This window comes from Numida meleagris, chromosome 6 (assembly GCF_002078875.1).
Source record: "Numida meleagris isolate 19003 breed g44 Domestic line chromosome 6, NumMel1.0, whole genome shotgun sequence".
In the NCBI taxonomy this organism is placed as follows: Eukaryota; Metazoa; Chordata; class Aves; order Galliformes; family Numididae; genus Numida; species Numida meleagris.
In genome coordinates this window covers 6,454,965-6,473,922 of record NC_034414.1, presented here as the reverse complement: position 1 = coordinate 6,473,922, position 18,958 = coordinate 6,454,965, and the positions used below count along the sequence as shown (strand labels likewise).

At 45.1% G+C, this 18,958-nt stretch overlaps 1 protein-coding gene across 7 annotated transcripts in view; it reads right to left on the bottom strand.

Annotated features, from left to right (window-relative positions):
• The window catches only part of HIPK3 (homeodomain interacting protein kinase 3), a 92,588-nt gene that overhangs the window by 43,491 nt on the left and 30,139 nt on the right, over positions 1 to 18,958 (bottom strand). For 4 of the 7 annotated variants that reach the window (XM_021401669.1, XM_021401675.1, XM_021401674.1 and 1 more), the window contains exon 2: positions 4,924 to 6,019. In XM_021401669.1, the coding sequence (XP_021257344.1) occupies positions 4,924 to 6,017 (1,094 nt within the window). In that variant the 5' untranslated portion in view covers positions 6,018 to 6,019. Of the gene's footprint in view, positions 1 to 4,923; positions 6,020 to 10,657; positions 10,775 to 11,232; positions 11,494 to 18,674; positions 18,810 to 18,958 lie in introns of those variants that run through there. The other 3 variants (XM_021401670.1, XM_021401671.1, XM_021401673.1) reach the window with 3 other exon arrangements.

Sequence of the window (18,958 nt, the reverse complement as noted above, 5' to 3'; positions counted from 1 at the left end):
AGGAGAAAAATACTGGAGAAGAAAGAGGCTAGACCGTTACCAAACCCTGCTACGCAAATGCTGTTAGATGGCACCGTGCATTCCTTCAGTAAAATTTCTACCTGCCTTGAACAATGGCTGAGTGCTACAGACAACAGTGAGATGCAGAACCAACCTGTGCCATTTGGGTACCACCTAACGAGTAGAACAGAGCTCCCTGACCGCCGGCGTTGCACACGGCTACTTCAAAGGGGGGAAATTCTACAGAAGCTCCAACGGAAGTTTCTCTGGAAAGAGTGCCACGCAGGAGGAGAGGTCCGCTGTGAAAGCAGATCCGAGAAGTCCTCTCTGAGCACAACACTGAGGCCACACACAAGCTCTTTTCGTGACAATAGAAACTCCGCTAAAGAAAAGTAGGTAGGCTCCCTGGGCAAGTCAGCAGAACTACCTGGATCATCTTGTAACAGCGATGCTGTGCAGATTACTGCTCCTTGGAATCCAACATTTTGAAGCCTCTCTTCTCACCCTCTTTTCCCAAAACACGTATAACCTTATGAGAGAGACAAAGAAAAGGAAAAGGACTCCGTGAGCAGAATGCTATGCCTTGGAAAAGCTTTCTACCTCAGTGGACGAGCATGAGACAAGAGACTCAGAAATAAAAGGCAGCTGTTGATTCCTCTGCTTCTCAACCCATACTGTGGGAAAAAAAAAAGAAGCTTTAAGTCTTGGATCCAGCTCCAGTTTTCCTGATTTAGAGCACCGATGATCAAGAGAATAGATGAGCAACGTGCTTATACCATTTCCATCTGTGACAAAGGCCCGATCACCTACGCTGTACATAAAAGGGTCTTTTTCCTTTCCAAGAAGTATACACTGCTTAGATCACTCATAAAAGGTCAGCAGTCTTAAAGTGTGAGACCAACAGCAAAGAAAAGGCTTCAAATACCAGATCCCTCTAGCTCATAAATATTAAAACCCAGGCCAGCATAAAAACCGCGTGTAATACAGACACTGTCTTTTAGGTAAACAGTATTTGGAATAACACTTCACCTTTGAAACAAAAAAGAAACCCATGACTTAAGATAGCACCTCACGGTTGCTTTTTGTTTATATTGATACTCTCTCTTTTCAAATAATCTAATTTCTAGCAATATTTTCCAAAAGGAAATAAAAATGTCAAGAAGTATTCTTGTATTTGTTTTTAAACCACCTCTTTCTCTGCCATCGACCAAGGGAAGGTGAATTGTAAGACACCCCACTGTCCATTCACCTGGCTGTATTATACTCCCTGCTTTAACTCCTAATCATCTGTTATTACTTGCTTTTCCAAATTAATACTTCCAATCACAGACCCAACATACTACACTTTTGTTCAAAAAAAGTCAGCATAACAAAAGATTTTGCTGCCTCCTCCATTCCGGCAATGCCTCATTCATGATAGTCTCATACTCAAAAAAAAAAAAAACCAAAAAAAAACAAAAAAAAAACCAACAACAACCACCATGGTGATAAGATAAAAATGTTTTCATTCACTTCTGCACAACTTCTTGACGTGTTCCTCTGATTCACCCAACAAAGGTAGGCATGAGCTTTCAGCATGGAAAGCAAAAATCTCATTTTTGAGAACGGCTACGGCATAAGCAACCTAGAAGCTCTAGCAAGATCATATTGCTTTTGGAATAGCTCCTTCCTTTCCCCTACAGCACCGTACAAGTTTAAAGGCATTTTACTCCATCCTTCTCTGAGGTCTTGGATCCTAAAACAGTTGTTAAAAAGCAGAACAAAATCCCTCTGCTTCATACTTTTTTCTTCAAATTCTTGAGCTTGGCAAAGTGCTTTGACACATCAGAATAGTTCAAGTTTCACATTCTGCTGACATTTATATGGATATTTCCTAGACAGCATGTTGTGCCTGTCACTTGGTGAATCCAGATGTCATGAGCTGTCACCTCTGAACAGACAGAAATCCCCACCGATAAGAGCTACAGGTGAAGTTCGTGACAATACCTATGCAGCTTAGCACAGAAACGACTTCGGAAGGCTCGATACAAAAATACAGATGTGGTCACACTAATAAGAGAGGTACTGTAGGGAACAAGCATTTTTTTAAAAAAGCATTTCCCCTCTGAACTGCAATTGGGTTAATTTTTTTTGAAGCTTTAAGCAGCAAGAAAACTTGGCATTTAATTAGATTTGTAAACGATGAGACAAACATACAGCACTGCTGCACTGAAGAAAAGGAGTTCTCAGTAAGTCTCAACTGCTGCTCAATTTTTTTGAAGGGTTTGTTTCAACATGTCGTAAGTCAAACAAGTCAAACCTGCACCATGACTCCCACCCTCTCTAACACAAAAACATTTAAGTACATTTTAGGTTTGGGTATATTCGATGGAGTAGCTGCTAAGTTGATTGACAGGAAGCACAATCTCTTGCAAAATATATTCCATCTGAATACAATGTGTTCTCAGAAGGCCCTTCTCATTCCTTGAGAAAGCATTTCCTCTTTCAAGTATTTCTTAAGTCAAATAATATCAAAAAATAGGAATTTACACTGGGCAGGTACTTCAAAACAATCAAACAAAGTTTGAGAAACTGCCAAGCTAGACAAAGTTCACTTGAGTCACTCAATTGGTAGGGAATCACGCATCCATGGTGAAATCCAACCTGCTAAGAACCTGTCCAGAACTAAGCTTTGAGACGGAAAAAAGAAAAACAAAACAAAAACCCAAAACCAAACAAAAACTACTCAACTTAAACCCATTTCAAAATGATCTTAACTGATATTTACTTTGGAGATAACATCGGAACAATTCAAATAAATAGACCCTCACCTAAACTTGTCAGACTCTTTTTTTTGTATGTTCATTAAAAAAAAGAAATAAAAAGAAGTCTTGACTTAAATGCCACCTTGCAGAAGAGCTGTAAAACTACACAGGATAAAGAGTATATTTTACTTAACAGTCTGAATATTTACAGTGCACTTCGGTGCCACTTAGTAACTGGGAATTTTAGGTGCATGTGTTATATCTCTCTACAAAGATATCATTCAGTCTTCTCATGAGCAAAATTCCATGCGAAGTTCCTGCCCTGAGCCAAGAAGAGCACATAGGTCTGCAAGTTTATGCTTAAAAGAGAAGCAGAAATAATACTTTTGAACACCCATAACAAACCATGATTTCTCACACTTTAGCCCACATAATGTAACACAATAATCCAAACTACACGAGGCACAGAGGCCTGCTCCACACACAGGTCAAAATCCTACATAAAGTATAGCTGTTAAGGAGCATAAAGCCAAATAAAACAAAGCAACAGCTAAAATGTGTACATGAGCAGTTGAATAAGCTTAACAATGCTGCATGTGAGCCATCTGAAGTAGAGCAAACCAGTGTGAAACTAGACACCACAGAATGAAGTATGACAATAGGACCACCCAGCCTGGCTGCCTACAGCCGCTTCCCTTTGTTAACTGCCGGGCAGAGGGAGGGTTAGAGAGATGGCAGCAGCTCACAGTCATCTGCAATTGCATCCAGAAATAAAGAAGCCTAAATAAGTGTTTTCATACTATGCACCTTGAGCATCTGCCAAATTATGAATTTGCACACAGCAACTGATGTTAAGACGCTTGCTCTTGCATGTAACCTTGCAGAACTCACGCTGCCTTTTCAGGACTTGCCCATTTCTGTCTGAGGAGCCTGGAAACACAGCGACTTCAATGGTGTAGAGCTTTTAACTCGAGAGCTCCCTTGAGTGTATTTCATTTTTTATTTCTCACATACAACGTGGGTATGCATCAGTCAACAAGACTTCCCAGTTTAGTTTTCTGCTGATCAACTTTGCATACTTTGTCAACACTTAGCTGCAATTTGTAATTAAATAATATGGAAATTCAAGCAATTAATAAGAGTATTTTACATAAGGACAGTACATGAAATGTTCCTGTTTACAAGCTACAGTTAAATAACAGTTAGATCCTTCTGGCATGAACCACCACCACCTTCGTTTCATCAGGCCCAGAACTGCATTGCACAAGTTTTCACTTCCAACATGAATAGCTGAAGCATATTTAAAATTGTCTTTAGATTACTCATTGTCCTAGCTTCTCACTGAGTCTGCGGAGGCAGGCAATACGCAGGACGTGTAACTGCCAACAGCAAAGCAGAACTGAAAAAGGGGTTCAATCCAGACAAACTCAGCTTATAAAGGAAACAAAAGCCCCTCAGATAGTAAGTATTAATAACTTTTACATGTAACACCGATGGGATTACTAGACAAAGAAAGAATTAAAAACAACATCAGAAATATACAACCATGTTGAGGCCAATGTAAAATGCAACCATTTACCAACATCACTTTAAATGCCCATCTAGTATCACCTTGAACATTTAAGTATCCTCTCTAACTCAGAGGCTCACTGAAGTCCACACTGCTGAAGGCACTCAGTCAGAATTAAGTTTACAAGAACAAGGCAAAATATTTACAAGCGCTGGAGAAAAACAGAGGAGTTTACATAATCTTTGGCAACAGTATATAAAATATGGCATTTCTAGTACACTGTCCAGCTGCTTACATAAAAGCTATACTAGGAAGGCAGAAAAGGAACACTAAACAAGCAAGTGAAGACTAATTTTTGTTCCAGTTTTCTTTCTAAAGTCTCATCAGAGGTCTCAAGATAGCATTTAGTGATGGCTTCAGACAGAGTAAAACAAAACAAACGTCTAGGAAAAAAAAATAGCATTATGAAAATATTCAGAGCAAATATCGATGTTTAAAACAGTAACCAACCACTTAACCTTAGGATGATCTACATGGCCTTTGTGTTTTCCACATTATTACTGCTTATCTCAAAGATTAATTATTTAAACCATTAACTTCAATAAATTAAAAAAAAAAAAAACACACATTTTTCCAGTAGAAGTTAAAAAGAAAGTAAAAGACACCTACCTATAATACCGGGATTGTAAATAGGTTGAACAAATAGTCTTTGATACATGGCTGGCAGACCCAAAATCTATTACTTTAACCCGGTAAGGCTGCCGAACAGGATCCACCAACATAATGTTCTCTGGTTTGAGGTCAGCATGGATTAAACCAAGACTTTTTAGTTTTTTCAGTGCAGTGGCCACCTGTTGCAGAATAGGCCGTATTACTTTCAGTTGCAGAGGGCTGAATTTGTTTTGCTTCAGGAAGTCATATAAATTCTGTTCCAACATCTCAAAAACCAGACAAGTGTGGTTACGATGCTGAAAGCATTCGTAGGCTCTCACAAAATTGAATTCATCAGCATTTTCAGTACTTAGCCTCGCTAATATGCTCACTTCTATTTGTCCTTGGCGTGCGTACGAAGGATGATTCTTCAAGATTTTGATTGCCACGATCTCATTTGTCCCCCTTTTCCAGCACTTCACCACTTGTCCGAAGGTCCCTCGCCCAAGGAAATCGAGAACCTCGTAAGTATTTTTCACAGAGCACAAAACCTCATGCTGTACCAGCTGGTAGTCTCCATCTCCGCTTGTACCAGTTTGTTTTGAAGTTGCAGCAGTTGTCACAACTGTCACTGGGTTTCCTACATTGGTTTGCAACATCGCAGGCAATATGGACAGTTCATCAACAATCTGCATCGTGCTGCTTTGATTATCTAGCTCTTCGCTCTTACGCTTCAATCCACATCGCTGGGGTCCTTCCGGGATATCTACTCGGCTTCCTTGTGTCCCAGTCTGAGGTGCTTCTAACTGAGTTTGCTGCGCCTGCGCTGCTAACGCTTTTGTAGCACCTGCAATATTTTTTAAAGCAATAGCATTTGACTGCAACAAAATGTTCTGTCCTCGAGGTCGGTCAAACGAGTTTTTAGTCTGAAGGAAAGTACTAACTCTGTGGGGAGAGATTCCAAAGTTTTTACCATTCACATAGATTGGCGGGTAGGCTCTTTCGTGGTACACACAACAGCTTGGTTCTAGTTTGAGTTTTTTCACGCTACAAAAGGCACTTGACTGGGTTTGATAAACATATGGTGGATAGACCAAGACTTGTGAGGCCATACCTACAGAGGGAGAGAAAGAGAAAGCGCACGTAAGAAATCCGCATTCAACATTTCTGAGGTTTGCAGCAGTTTCCTCATTTAAAACAAGCAAACAAAAAAAGTATCAGGACAGAAATGTATTTGCCAAGCTAGCTAGCTTATCAAGCAATCTTGTCTTTAGTTTCTTATGGCAAAACACAAGGTCATCAATCCCGCCCAGTGCAGAGTCTTCAGCACACAGACTGCAGCAGGTTACAGTAGGCAAAGTTTCCACTCACCTCACAGGGCAGAAGTAAGATAGTCTGCGGCAGGCAGCACTAATGATTTTTGACCTGGAGGAACTGCCCTTGTGCCTAACGACACAATTTTCATTTAAAGATCTCCAGCATTTCTACAGACAAAGATAACACGGTGTTCAACAACTTAAGATAGATAACTAATTCAATTACCTATAAGCAATGTAAAATAACTTAGGGTCCTTATTTGTGAGCTGACCCTGCCCATTACCCTACCTGTTCACCAAAAGCACCAGCAGGCTTCTAAGAGGAGACGGCCAAACGACACGACCATCAGTACTCCAGGAATTTCACTGCCAAGAAAGCAGCAGTGCATGACAGGGCCCAAAATACCTTACATGCATACACGCTTACATAAACAACTGTCATTTTCTGGATAAACTAAAATGTAGAGTAATTACTCCACACACATGCAGGCATATACACATCGACACAATTCTGCCAGTGCAATTACTTCCTTGCTAAAAGAGAAGTGACAATTAAAATAAAAGATCGTGGATCGTTTTGACTTTTGAAGTAACGTGAAGGTTGAACCCAAAGCTTCAGTCTGATTGACTCCATGTTTCTCCAGGTCATCACTCTTTCAAAAGCCTCTACAGCGTCTCAGAAAGAGTCACTGCACCTCAGAAATCAGGAATAAAAACGTGTTTTGTGCAAGGCAGTGCCACAGGAGCCTCCAGGGCTGGACTCCGCACTTCACAGGCCGTTCCAAAACCCAAAGCCGAGCGAGCACGCAGAACATCAGATAGGAAACAACAGCAGCACCATGTCTGCACATATGACAAGCCATCTCAACTCCGTCTTAAAACATAGAGACAGATTACCTCACAGATGCCATACCTCCCAGCTCTTCCAATCCTGCTGTGTACCACTCCAGATCTGTCAAACACCATCTTAAACCTTTGTGTCATGGAATGCTGAACGCTAAGAAAAGGCACTGACACAATCACAAAACGTCCTCCAAATTTTAGAATCCTCTCTTAAATAACATGCCCCATTAAAAAGCGCCGAGCTGTGTTTAAGTTGAGAAATATTCCTGAGTACCCCTTACATAGCTTTAATCTAGACGGCTTTTAGTCCATCAACATATCAACATACTCGTGGAAATTATGCATGAGTTTATTTTTAGACCCACATTAACGACAAAAAAACAAACCACGACACAAAACATCATTTAAATTAGATGAAGCTAACATACAGAGACGTATGGAAGGTAAAGCTTAAGAAAGATGGGACTTCTTTGCTTTAAATAGTAGCAAAAAGAGAAAGCTTTCTATTATTATCCCACAACAGAAAAAAATAGAAATATTTTAATTCAGTGTGTCTGTCTGAAGCCTCCTTCTGAAAAACTAACCCTGCCTTGTCAACACTCATGAACAAGAGAGACTGGGAAGAGGGAAGCTACTGCACACAGCTGTACCAGCTCCCTCCCAGACCACCTGCAAAGAACTGTCTTCGTTATCGTAGCTCAGAAGGACACTTCTGAAGCCCATCTCCCAGCTCACCACACTGGGGTTCACACCACAGCACAGTCACAGTGCACTTAGATGTTTTTCCCCCTCCCCAAACACTGCTACATAAAAACACAGAATGCCAAAATAAAGAAAAAAGCCAAACTGAAATGAAGTTCAATTCTTCAGTGAAATCCTTCTAACCGACCACAAAATCTTGAAATTTTGGCCCAGCTCAGGAAACGCCTTAAAAACAAACAGCAGGCCCAGGCATGGTGGTGGGGCTTTCGGCTGTCCCAACAAAAGGCAAACACTTCAGTGAAGCGCTGCTGTTGCTAAGTGAGATGATCCTGCTCTCACGTACTGTACAACCTTGTTTCTTCACGCTTGCTTAGCATAACCTAGGTGCTCTCTGCTCCGCCTCACTTCCACACCCCTGCTCTGCTTCATGTGAAGAGCGCACAGGGATTAGGGACTTAATAAAAAAAAAAAAAAAGCCTGGCAAGGCCACCCTGCGTCAGGCCCAGCCTCCAATTTAGATGACAAATCTAAACACTGAGCAGACACAGCAGTCCAGCTACGCTGCTAAGCTCCTGACAGAAACAGCTCCAGCGCTCACAGCCAAAGCTGTGCCCTGTGCCCGACCCGCAGGCTGAGGGCCGCTGCACTGCACCCTCCCTGTCTGCCTCGGGCCCAACACACCTCACTGCCTCTGGAGAGGCAGAGGTCCAGGTGGCTGCTTGGGGAAAGGAAAGCAGCCCTCAGCTTACAGCTCCAGCCGCCACCGGCAGCTCCGCTCCCAGATAAGAAGTGCTTCTCAAGCTATTAGATGACATACCTAGGAGAACAGCCTGTAATGCAATCGTGGCAGACTGAACTAACAGACAAATTCACTCCAGAAAAGTAAAAAGGGTCTTGAAGTTCTCAATGTGCATATAATCTCTTGCTTTCCCCTAACACTTTTCCCTTGCCAAGCCTATTTTACTGTTTCAGACAGAAGCGCGCTCCCTGGACTAACATGAACGAAACAAAATACACGAGAACAGCACGCAGCTTACTCGGCATGCTGCTGCTGGAGGTCTCCACTTTGAGAAGCTAAGGTTATTAATAGAACAAGTTCTCCCCCACCCAGCTGAAAACCCAGCCACATACCCAGACCGCAGAGCAGTACGAGCCTTAAAGAGAGCGGGAAAACGCCACGGCTCCCCTTCCTGTGACAGCACTCACACACTGGTGTGGGGTTTTGTTTTGTGTTTTGTTGGTATTTGGGGAGATTTGGCACACAATATCATCTTACAGATAGCTACAATGGAAAGAATCAAATATTACCTTGTCCCAGCGCTGGTTTTTGTAGGTGTTTTTTCTAAAAGAGTTCTGCTGGTTAAAGACAGCAGCATATTGCACATTTTCACCTGCCAGGAGTGGATTGCCCCCTACCTGGGCTTGTCACAAATCATTTCACATTTACACATCTTTCTGCACATTTCTTATCAAGACTGCTCCCGATTCCTTGTACAAACCGTAGCTTGTCAGACTACATCTATATTAGCAAGCAGGGCAGCACAACAGGAGAACCCGTCTAGCAAGGCGACCGGCGCTGAAGGAAATAAAATCAGCCCGTGCTTGTTTCAGGGAGCATACTCGAGCCTGAACACTCATGAGCAGCTGGAGTACATCTTCCAGTTACATCGCATTTAAAACCACGTCCAAACTTGTGCACAAGACCACTGCAGGATGCAAAGCAAACAAAACAGGTGGGAGAGTCACTGAAGAGCACGGTCCCCACACAAAGCACCGGAGCGAAGTTCGACTACAAGAGTAGCTTCAGACTTGATTTTCATTGCCTTTACACTCGCAGACATCTGCCTGTTTCCCCGCACATTTTTCCAGCGCTCCTCTCCTTCCCCAAGCACAAGACAATCATTGCTCCATAGGCAAAAGCACACAGGTAAGGGCTGAAGGCAGCTCCTAGCTTGCTTCACATGTCAAACATGGCAGCTGAGTGGTGCAGGGGCCATGCACAGGAAGGTCTGTCTCACCACGTTTACCCACTATCACTGCGTCGAGGCGGTATCTCTTCCAAGAGTCTTGGCTCTAAGTGTAAAGCAGGTAGAACGGAGCAACCTGCTCTCGATCTACTAACTGCTAGATTATACAAAATGAGTGAATTGTCATTAGTTGTAAGACTGTTCTTAGTTTCTTCAGAAGCAGCTAGATTTCTCGAAGTAATGAAAATAAACACATTCCTGCCGCATATTGAAATGACACTTTTTAAATAAAATCATTAATAGAGCAAACAAAGAAACACGTTTTCACAAAGCTAACAGGAGGCACTTCTCTGCCTGCTCCTTCCAGCCAAGCCTCCCTTAACGCAAACCAAGCCATGAACCCACAGCCATAGCCCTGTGGAACGGAACACTTCTGGTAAAGCGTTGCTAATTTTCACCTAGCCGTACCAATGCTCTTTGCTAGATTCTTGAAACAAATTCTCCAGCCTTCTCAAGCAGCCCTAGACAAATCCATAAACATGACAAATTTGGCAGGCTGTAACAGCCTTGAGAAGCACAGGCTGTTCCAGGCTTGACCACCATTAATAATTAACTTCAGAATGACATTTCCTCCTGATAGAGAATGGGGGTGGGGGAGAAGAGTAATGAGAGTTAGTAAAAGCACTGAGATACAGTTCAGGAAAAATTGCCACGCTACAGCTTGAATTCTGAAGAATGAACAGGGCTTTTAAATGCCCCAGCACCGCAAGCCCTAAGCTGTACCTTATGGAGAAAGCCCTGCGGCACAGCCTGGCCCAGGGCACAACCTAATGCTACAGTTACACTTTAACTACAGAAAACTTGTTTTCCCACTTATTTCACCTCCCAGTCAGCCGGAACTGCTGCTGACTTAATGGCACCCACCTCGCAAAGCAGCTGGGCAACACTGAGATCCCCTGAATGTTCAGTGGCTTCCAGCAAACCAGGAGTCCAGCAGCAGCACCCCAGAAGCATTTCATTTACTTCATGCACCACTTGGAAAACATTGTGAGGTTACTAACTATAATTATTCCCAGGTTAAAAAAAAAAAAGTTTTTATTTGTATTAGGTGCCACTCGAGTCTTGAAGTTATTTAAACAAAGGCACAACTAAATTAGTCGCCCTCTCTTTCCACGTTGGTGCTGGTAGTATTGTAGAGTTAGCATTAGTTTTGGCTGTGTAGCGGAACGAGCTGTACCGCTTGGGCACTTGCAGTGCCCTGTTAATGCCCAGGAACACCCTTCCTTCGACCGCGCTATTTGTAACAAAGCACCAGCAATCTAGACAGCTTGGAATTGAAGAAGGAAAACACACCACGAGCGTCATGAGTGGAGAGAGACAAGCCCAGGGAACCCAGCTCCCAGCTACCCCGCAGCCATTCCTGCCGAGAGCCCCAGAGTGGTGGCACAGGGCAGCGGAGCAAAGGAGAACGCACAGAGCGGCTCACCAACAAGCCCTACCTCAGGAGTGGTTTCCTCCCAGCCCTGGAGGTACAGCCGGACAGGGACCGCATGCCCAGAGGGGCGCGGAGGCAGGCGCACAGCCAGCACCGACCGGCACCTGGCAGCACCGCAGCGAGCCCCGGCGCAGCACTGCAGAGCTGGGAGTACTGGACAGAAATGACGGGCAGGACCTGGGAGTAAAGCACATCTATTCGCGAAGAGACCTCTCACAGCTTTGGAATTCTTGCGCAGCAGACGCCAACAAGGCTGCAGAGCAGAGCTGTGGATCCTTCACCTCCTGCCAGTGCTGCGTGGAGTGGGCAGGATTACCCGGGCTTTATAAAAGTCATAGCACGAAGCAAATGATAAAACGATCAAGTTCTGCAGCCGTGAGATATAGTTACTACCTGCTCCAGAAGCACGTTACAAGGCTTGTTCGTGCAACATCTGAGTGCTTTTACAGGGTGCACTAACAGAGCCGCAGTGATACCAGAAATCATGCTTCAATTGCACTGCTACATTCTCAAAACAAAAACAAACAAACAAAAAAACAACACAAAACCAATATTTTTCTGTTTTACTCATCCAACAACATGTTCGCTATTGGGTGCCTTTGCATTTCAGGCAAAACATAATTACTGGGTTGATTTAACAGCCTGTTTTGGACAAAAATAAAACACCCTGAACAAGACTGTAACAGATTCTGCTTCTAACCTCTGAACTCATGCCCCAGGAAACCACAGAAAGATATCAGTGACTGAAGCAACAGAGGGCTCCGCTCAGAAATACATTTGCACTGGCTATTAAAAAAAAAGCAAACAACAAAACCCACCTCAATGGAAAGTACAAGTTTGTTCAAGTGTGATACCAACGAGTCACAGCACCGCCGCCTCACTACTTGGAAACAGAACACCAGATATTTAAAATAAATGTATTTTGCATAAAACATCAGCGTGAACTCATGACTCAATGCCACCGTTTGTACCAACAGCAATACTGCAGAATACAATCGCTACATTCACATTTTCCACAAATACCAACAGCTACATCTTATGATTCTAGTATGACTACAAGCAGAGTTAAAAAGATAAACGGAACAATATTTAAAGCATCTATTTTTATGCAAGGCAAGAAGCTGCTACTCAACTGAAAAGAAAGGAAATAAAAGTCGTATCTGCCACCGGCTCCCGATTAGACCACGCTCTCTACATCAGAATGTGCCATCATCAACACAAATGGCACACTGCAACCAGCCTGGGCTTCGCCGGTCTAATCTCTTCTTTTAAGAGATTAATTCCGTTTGAACCTGGAAATAGGAGACGCGCTGAAATAAAAGTCCACGAACCCCTGACAGTGGCAGGGCCCTGTCCTCGGGTTCTGCTCGCAGGCATGGGAGGCAGCACCCGGAGACATCAAATGCAGCACTCCTGTGAATATACCCCCACACGGCTATTTTCCTCATTGGCACTTCAGCTTTGTCCCCAGACCTCGGCAAACGTGGTGTGGAATTTTCATCTTCTTTATTTTTTTAATCTGACTTAACGGTAAAAGAGTTAAGATATCTTATCCAACACACTTCTCTTAGCTTTTTCTGCATGTACATATACACACACAAACACACATTGAGATACGAAAATATACCTTTGAAAGCTGCATTATTCCTTTGTTGTTGTTTGTTTTTATACACATGTACACACAGAAAATAAAGCCTCTAAGGGCAAACTTCCTTTCAGAACATAAATTCCTCATATAAAAGCAAAATATTATTAAAAAAACCTTTGGAAGTATCTGGCATCTTTGTTTTTATTGTATGCAACATCAAGAAGATATCTTTGGCTGCTCACTGAAAATAACTATATGTATGCTGCTGCACACATCGAGGGGAAACTCTTCTTTCTCATTTCTGAAGACCTGGAAGTAGAGTTTCCTAAAGGCAAAACCCCTATTAGCAGTGTATACTATCTCAGAATGCTGTCTTTGGCTTCCTAGCACACCAGTAGCAGTATTAAGCTACTCTGTAATATTTCCCAACAAATTTCTCCCTCTCCCCTACACAGAACTTACTGATTTAACCATACATAAGGATGCGCAAAAGGAGAGCAAGATTACACACAACGTATGATCCCAATAGCTAGAGCACAGTACTGCTAAGCTTAAGCCAGTTTTTCATCTGCTGTGTTCCCTTCCATGTAATAATCTTCCTATCTGTAAAAGTAATTAGCTTTTAACATTCACTCTTATTTTAATCCTTAAAACCAAGTGTAGCCATCTCTTCAATTGAGTTTTATAAACACAGTCTCAAAGAGCACTTGCCACAAACAGCTCCCAAAATATCCCCAGAGAAAAACTCCTAAGTCACCCTAGCAGAGTCACAGTAGGACACTAGCTCACAGCATCGTTTCCAAAGCCATAGAGAAAAGGCCTTCAAAAAACCCTTTTGAGTATCATGAAAGCAACACGTTCCTATCAGACTGAACACCAGTTAATTCCTTGCCTCGCAAAATAAGTTCATATTTGTAGATAAGGAAAGAGGAAACAAAGAGCCTATTTTCTTCTCTTAGGAACAAAACCCGCTCCTTCAGAAAGGATCCACAAGGCCGCAAGCACCAAAATCCCTGCACTGAACAAATGCAAGCGATGAGGGAGGTTCTAGTCTCCTAGAACTAAGTTACTAGGAAAACAGAGGCAGGAAGACATTTACGAGGCACTGATGTACAGTAGCAGATCTTTAGTCAAAAGGCAGAAAGACATCTTACAAGAAACGAGTAAAAAAAATACGCGGAAGATTGCACAAGTTCCACCGATTGTCATGAACCAGCTCAGGCAGAACCTGCACAACACAGAAGAGGAAAATAAAACGCTGCAGCCCCACAGGGAGCACAGCTGTACCGTGACCGCAGCTCCAGCTGGAGATGCCCAAGCAGAGGTTCTCCCATCCAGGACCAAGCTTCCTCTAGCCCCTCCTCACAGCCAAGAGGTGAGTGCCAGGCAAGACCTGCTTCCATTCCACAGCTCACGTTCTACCTCGGAGTAAAGCACAGCTCGGGTACAACTCCTGGAGCAACCCAAAGCAAACCATCTCAGGTACCAGACCCCACTCACACCACGGCTTATGCTCAGCAGAACTGTGCTCTGCTATTGGGATCGTATCTCAGAGCTGCAGCCATCCCCTTGCGTTTGGTTGATTTTATTCTTAAACCACGATGACGCAAACGGGACTCTCAACAGGTGCTAGGACATGGCCTTTCTTGTCCCAGAATTTTCCACCTTTTAGAAAATAGTAGAAGAGTCTGCCAGCTACCTGAATAGGGAACTGCAATCCTCACGCATGTATTTGGTGAGTAATAGTTATACAAATAGGAAGGGATTTTCATTTGATAATAGCTGACGTTTTATGTGAAAAGCATTAGTCATGTTTGTAACACACTTGAAAACAGTACTAAAATAGTTTTTAGCAATGGTAAATTACATTAGTAATAATGAAAAGAGTCATATGAATGTGAGATTACTCATTTTAAAAACAGGTTTTTTTGACGGCAGCGTCATCCATAACATACTATAATAAATCTGCATGGAACAATCCATTTAATTTTTAGTTATTAGGATAGTTGCTGTAGCTTTGATGACACTAAAAATATACCAAAATATTTGCTCACCTGCTTTATCTGTGGATATTTTACTGTCTCTTATGTTATTGCTGTGTTTTAGCACCTGAACTCGGGATTCTGCTATGCCCCATCCTGTTATACCCAAATGCTGTATGGCGCAACAGAGCCAGAAGGAAGGTCGTACTTGGAAAACAAATAGTTTCTAATGTTTCCTGAAAACACTGGGTGGAAAAAAAAAAACACAACATACAAAAATTCACATAGTTGTGGGTCTATCAAATATGTACAGTCAGTAACAACGGGAGAGTTCTAAGAAAGAAATTTTAAACCGATTCCAAGTCACTGACTAAGAGAAATTCAGAATTAAACTCCTTGAATTCCCTCGCTTAAGAGATGCTCCAGGTATACGGCAAATCTCGTTTTTAAGCAACACCGCTAAAACAGAGATTTGACCTCATTTAGTCAGAAAGTTACCCATTCTCACAATTAAAAGTAGCTCATCTGCTTGTCCGCCATTCCAAAGTCAGCGCTTCTGAAAAGAATTATCGCCTCAGCTTCTCTAATGTTACAGACTGAAGTTCTAAATTAAACGGGTCTCTAAAAGGGGGTGGAAAAAGCCAAGAAGAGGTAACAGGATTTTCCAAGCCTTATGCTTCATTCCAGGTTACTTCAGGTCAACGAGAGGGTGCTCACTGTCTGCAGAAGTGAGAGAAGGTAACCCACTGCTAACCCATTTCATAGCGCTGCCTACTGAACATCGCTTTAAACGTTGCTATGGAGCCAGCACAGCTCCTTAAGGCATGCTGCCCACTCATCGGCCATCTCTAAAATGCTCAGTACTTATTCTTGGTAATTTCTTCCTAATTGGTTTCATGTGTGACCCAACCGCAGTTCGGAAGCGTAGCTCCAGATATCTGGAGATCTCTTACACTTCACCCAAAGAACGAGCTTTTCTTCCAAGACTCAAACTAAAAGCATTACATACTTTCCTCTCCGTCTCCCACTGTCAGTCAGGAGAGCTGAAGGAGCAAAAACAGCACCTCAATGGCTTATGAACAGAGACATTAATTTAGTAAAATTTCCCACCATCAAGTTCAACTCTCGCTCCCTCCATTTTCAAACACAAGTGGAAGAGACTGCCTCAAAATAAGTACTTGGCCAGCTGCTAATTTATATAATCCATCTGGAGGAACTTCATAACTTCGCCAAAGAAGTGCAAGGATGTTTTCTTCACCAGAGGAATCCTATGCCAAGAGTTCTGGAATTCTTGTGGAGCTACAAGGCAGTGCTGTCAGTGAATGGGAGAAGCGTGGAGAAGAGAAGCATATAAGCCTTTCTGAGGTACGGGAGGTAGACAACAGTTGACAAATTCCAGTGGTGAATGCATAACCGAGAAGGGCTGCTATTGCCACCGGGACATCCCACTTTCCAGTCTGTTCTTTCCCAGATTCCCCATCAGGGACCAGGCCAGCGTCACCTGCCCCACACCACCTCCAGTCAGTGAAGCAGACTGCCCCAGCTGTCACACTTCTGCACTTGCTCCCCACAGACCCTACACAGAAAACCGTGCTGCCCACGCTATTTTGTACGTGCACATCAGCTGTATGCCAAAATGCACGAAAGTCAGCTCAGCTAGAAAGTTTTTTCCAGCATACAGCTCTGTATTTAACATCAGTCTGAAATACACAGCACAGGGCTACCATTTGGGCCTGAACATTATTGATGCATTTTTCTCCTGCTTGGAAACAAAAGCCAACAACAAAATTCTCGTTTCTAAAAGCAAGGCTTTGTTAAGAGCATCCCTATTTATATAACCAGCCCACTGGCAGAACAGAAACCAGCAGAAAGAGGATCTATACTTAAAAGTTAAAAAGAAAACCAATGTAAGAGCATGACCCCCTAAAATAGCAGGGACAAGTACATTCCTAACCACGCAAGTTTAGGGAAGGAGAGCTCAATGAGCCTATGTCTTTGGGTGGGGATCAGCAGCTACCTCTCTACCTCTGTTCTACCCACAGAGGGGTAAACCAGCACCGTGCCCCAGGCAGTGGCCGTTTAGCTCCCACTGCCTTGAATGGGAGCAATCAACCCCCCAAAAAAAGCTTTTTGAAAATCACCTCCAGAACATAATGTTTGTTTTGAAGCTGCTGCTACAAGGCACAGCACGAGAGGAGCAGCACACACCGACTGTAAGATCTTCATGAATGATGCTGACCGGCTGGAGACGGTTCCTCCCCACACCCTGTCTCTATTTCGTCTCCGGCACCTCGTTACACAGCCTCTCTCATTTCCCTGTTTTGGTAGGGAGCTGCTCGCGAGGCATGAGGGAGGAAGCATGCAAACACAAAAGGCCTCAAACAAAGGAAAAGCTCAGACGGCGGCAGAACCGTGGATCAGGGGCAGCCTCCCGAGCAGCGCTTTAACCCCGCTTCACGGCAGGCGATGGCAGCCAGGTGACCCCGAGGCGCTATGGCATGCCGAGCTGTGCAGCACCGCGCTCAGAGCATCTCCCCAGACACAGCCTCCGGGCACAGCCGTGCCACGCCCCACGCAGACAGCAGAACCAGCACCACAAAGCAAGTCCCCAGGAAGAAGCACGGTGTGTAAAAACCCATTCCTGCTTCATGTGGTCGCATGCATCTTACCGCGCTGCTATAAATGGCTGGCGTCGGGACAGACAGCGCTGTCACCGCTGCCTCGTCCCGGTCTGTTTTCTCCTGGTAAGCCCATGGTAACACCTCGCTCAATTTACTTGCAATCTCACCATGCTGCTTCATAATACAGCCTTGACCTATTTTCCAGACGCTTAATTAATCTCTTTGCTGGCTGCCTCACTTACAAGACAGCTCTTTCTTGTGTGAATTTTAAACTTAGCTCACAGAAGCCTCCCGCAAATCATTCTGTTAAGGAACTGTTATGTCAGAAAGTAACTCAGAGTCTGGCCGAGCACTCCTGCGTCGTTCTGAAGCCAGGCGCGGCATAAACTTTGTGCACATGATGTAATGGAAGGTAACGCAGAAGCGAAATCACTGAAACGTGCGCTGCTATGGGCGGCGTGACTTCACGTAACCATGCCGCCAATGCCGCCAGAGCTGCCCGCAGCCGGAGCTGAACAGTGCCGAGGGGAACAGTGCTGCCTGGGGGAAGGTGGGCGCGGGGCACGGGGTGCTGGGCGGGTTCCGGCACCGCCGCACCGACATGGCACCAGGAGAACCAGCCCGCCTGCTGGCAGTACCACGTCGAGCAGGGCACGGCACTCGGCAACAGCAGGAGAGCCTCGACAAAATACGATTTCTAAACAGGTAAACGCACCGCACTCACGGTTGAGGGAGTTACGTGTAAAATAAATAAATAAATAAAAAAGCAACAATCATAATAATAATAAACAAACTCCTAACCACGCCATTCCCAACGGTGCCAAACAAACGCTGGCGTTACGATTTCCAGCGGGCGGAGCGGTCCCGCAGCACAGCCCGCGCTCACCGCTTCCAGCCGCAGCCCCAGCCCGCCCGGCTGCCCCGCGGGAGGGGCGGCCCCGCGCTTGTTTACGGCAACCGGCGGCCAGCGACGCGCCGCACACGGCCGGGAACGGGCACGGCAGGCGCGGGGGCACGGGGAACCATTTCCCGCCGCCGAGGAGCCGGGAAAAAAGAAACTTCGGGGCGAGGGCGGCGGCGGGGGGAAGCGGAGCCTTCCGGGCCGAACGCCGGGCTCCGGGCTAGCAGCGGTCAGCGGCCGCGCTCCGTGCCGCGCTCCTCTGCGTACAGCCGGGCACGGGCGGCGGTGCCGGGCCTCGACCGGAGACCCCGCGGGAAGGGGCAGCGCCCTTCCCCCGCGCCCCCCGCCGCTCACCTTCATAGATCGGGCCGCGCTGCCGTCCGAGCCGGAGCCGCCGCCGCCGCGCCGGGCATGTCCGGGAGCGCCGCGGGGAAGCGCCGCGCTCAGCCGCTCAGCCCCGCCGCTCCGGCCGCCGCCCCGGCCGCTGCCATCTTGTCCTGGCGGCTGAGAGGGAAGAGCCCCGGCTCGGCCCGCTCGGCAGCCCGGGCCTCCGCCTCATCTTCCTGGGGAGGGACCCAGCCCGCCCCCGGCCGCCGCCTCCTCCGCCTCCGCCTCCTCCCGCCTCCGCCCTGCCCGCG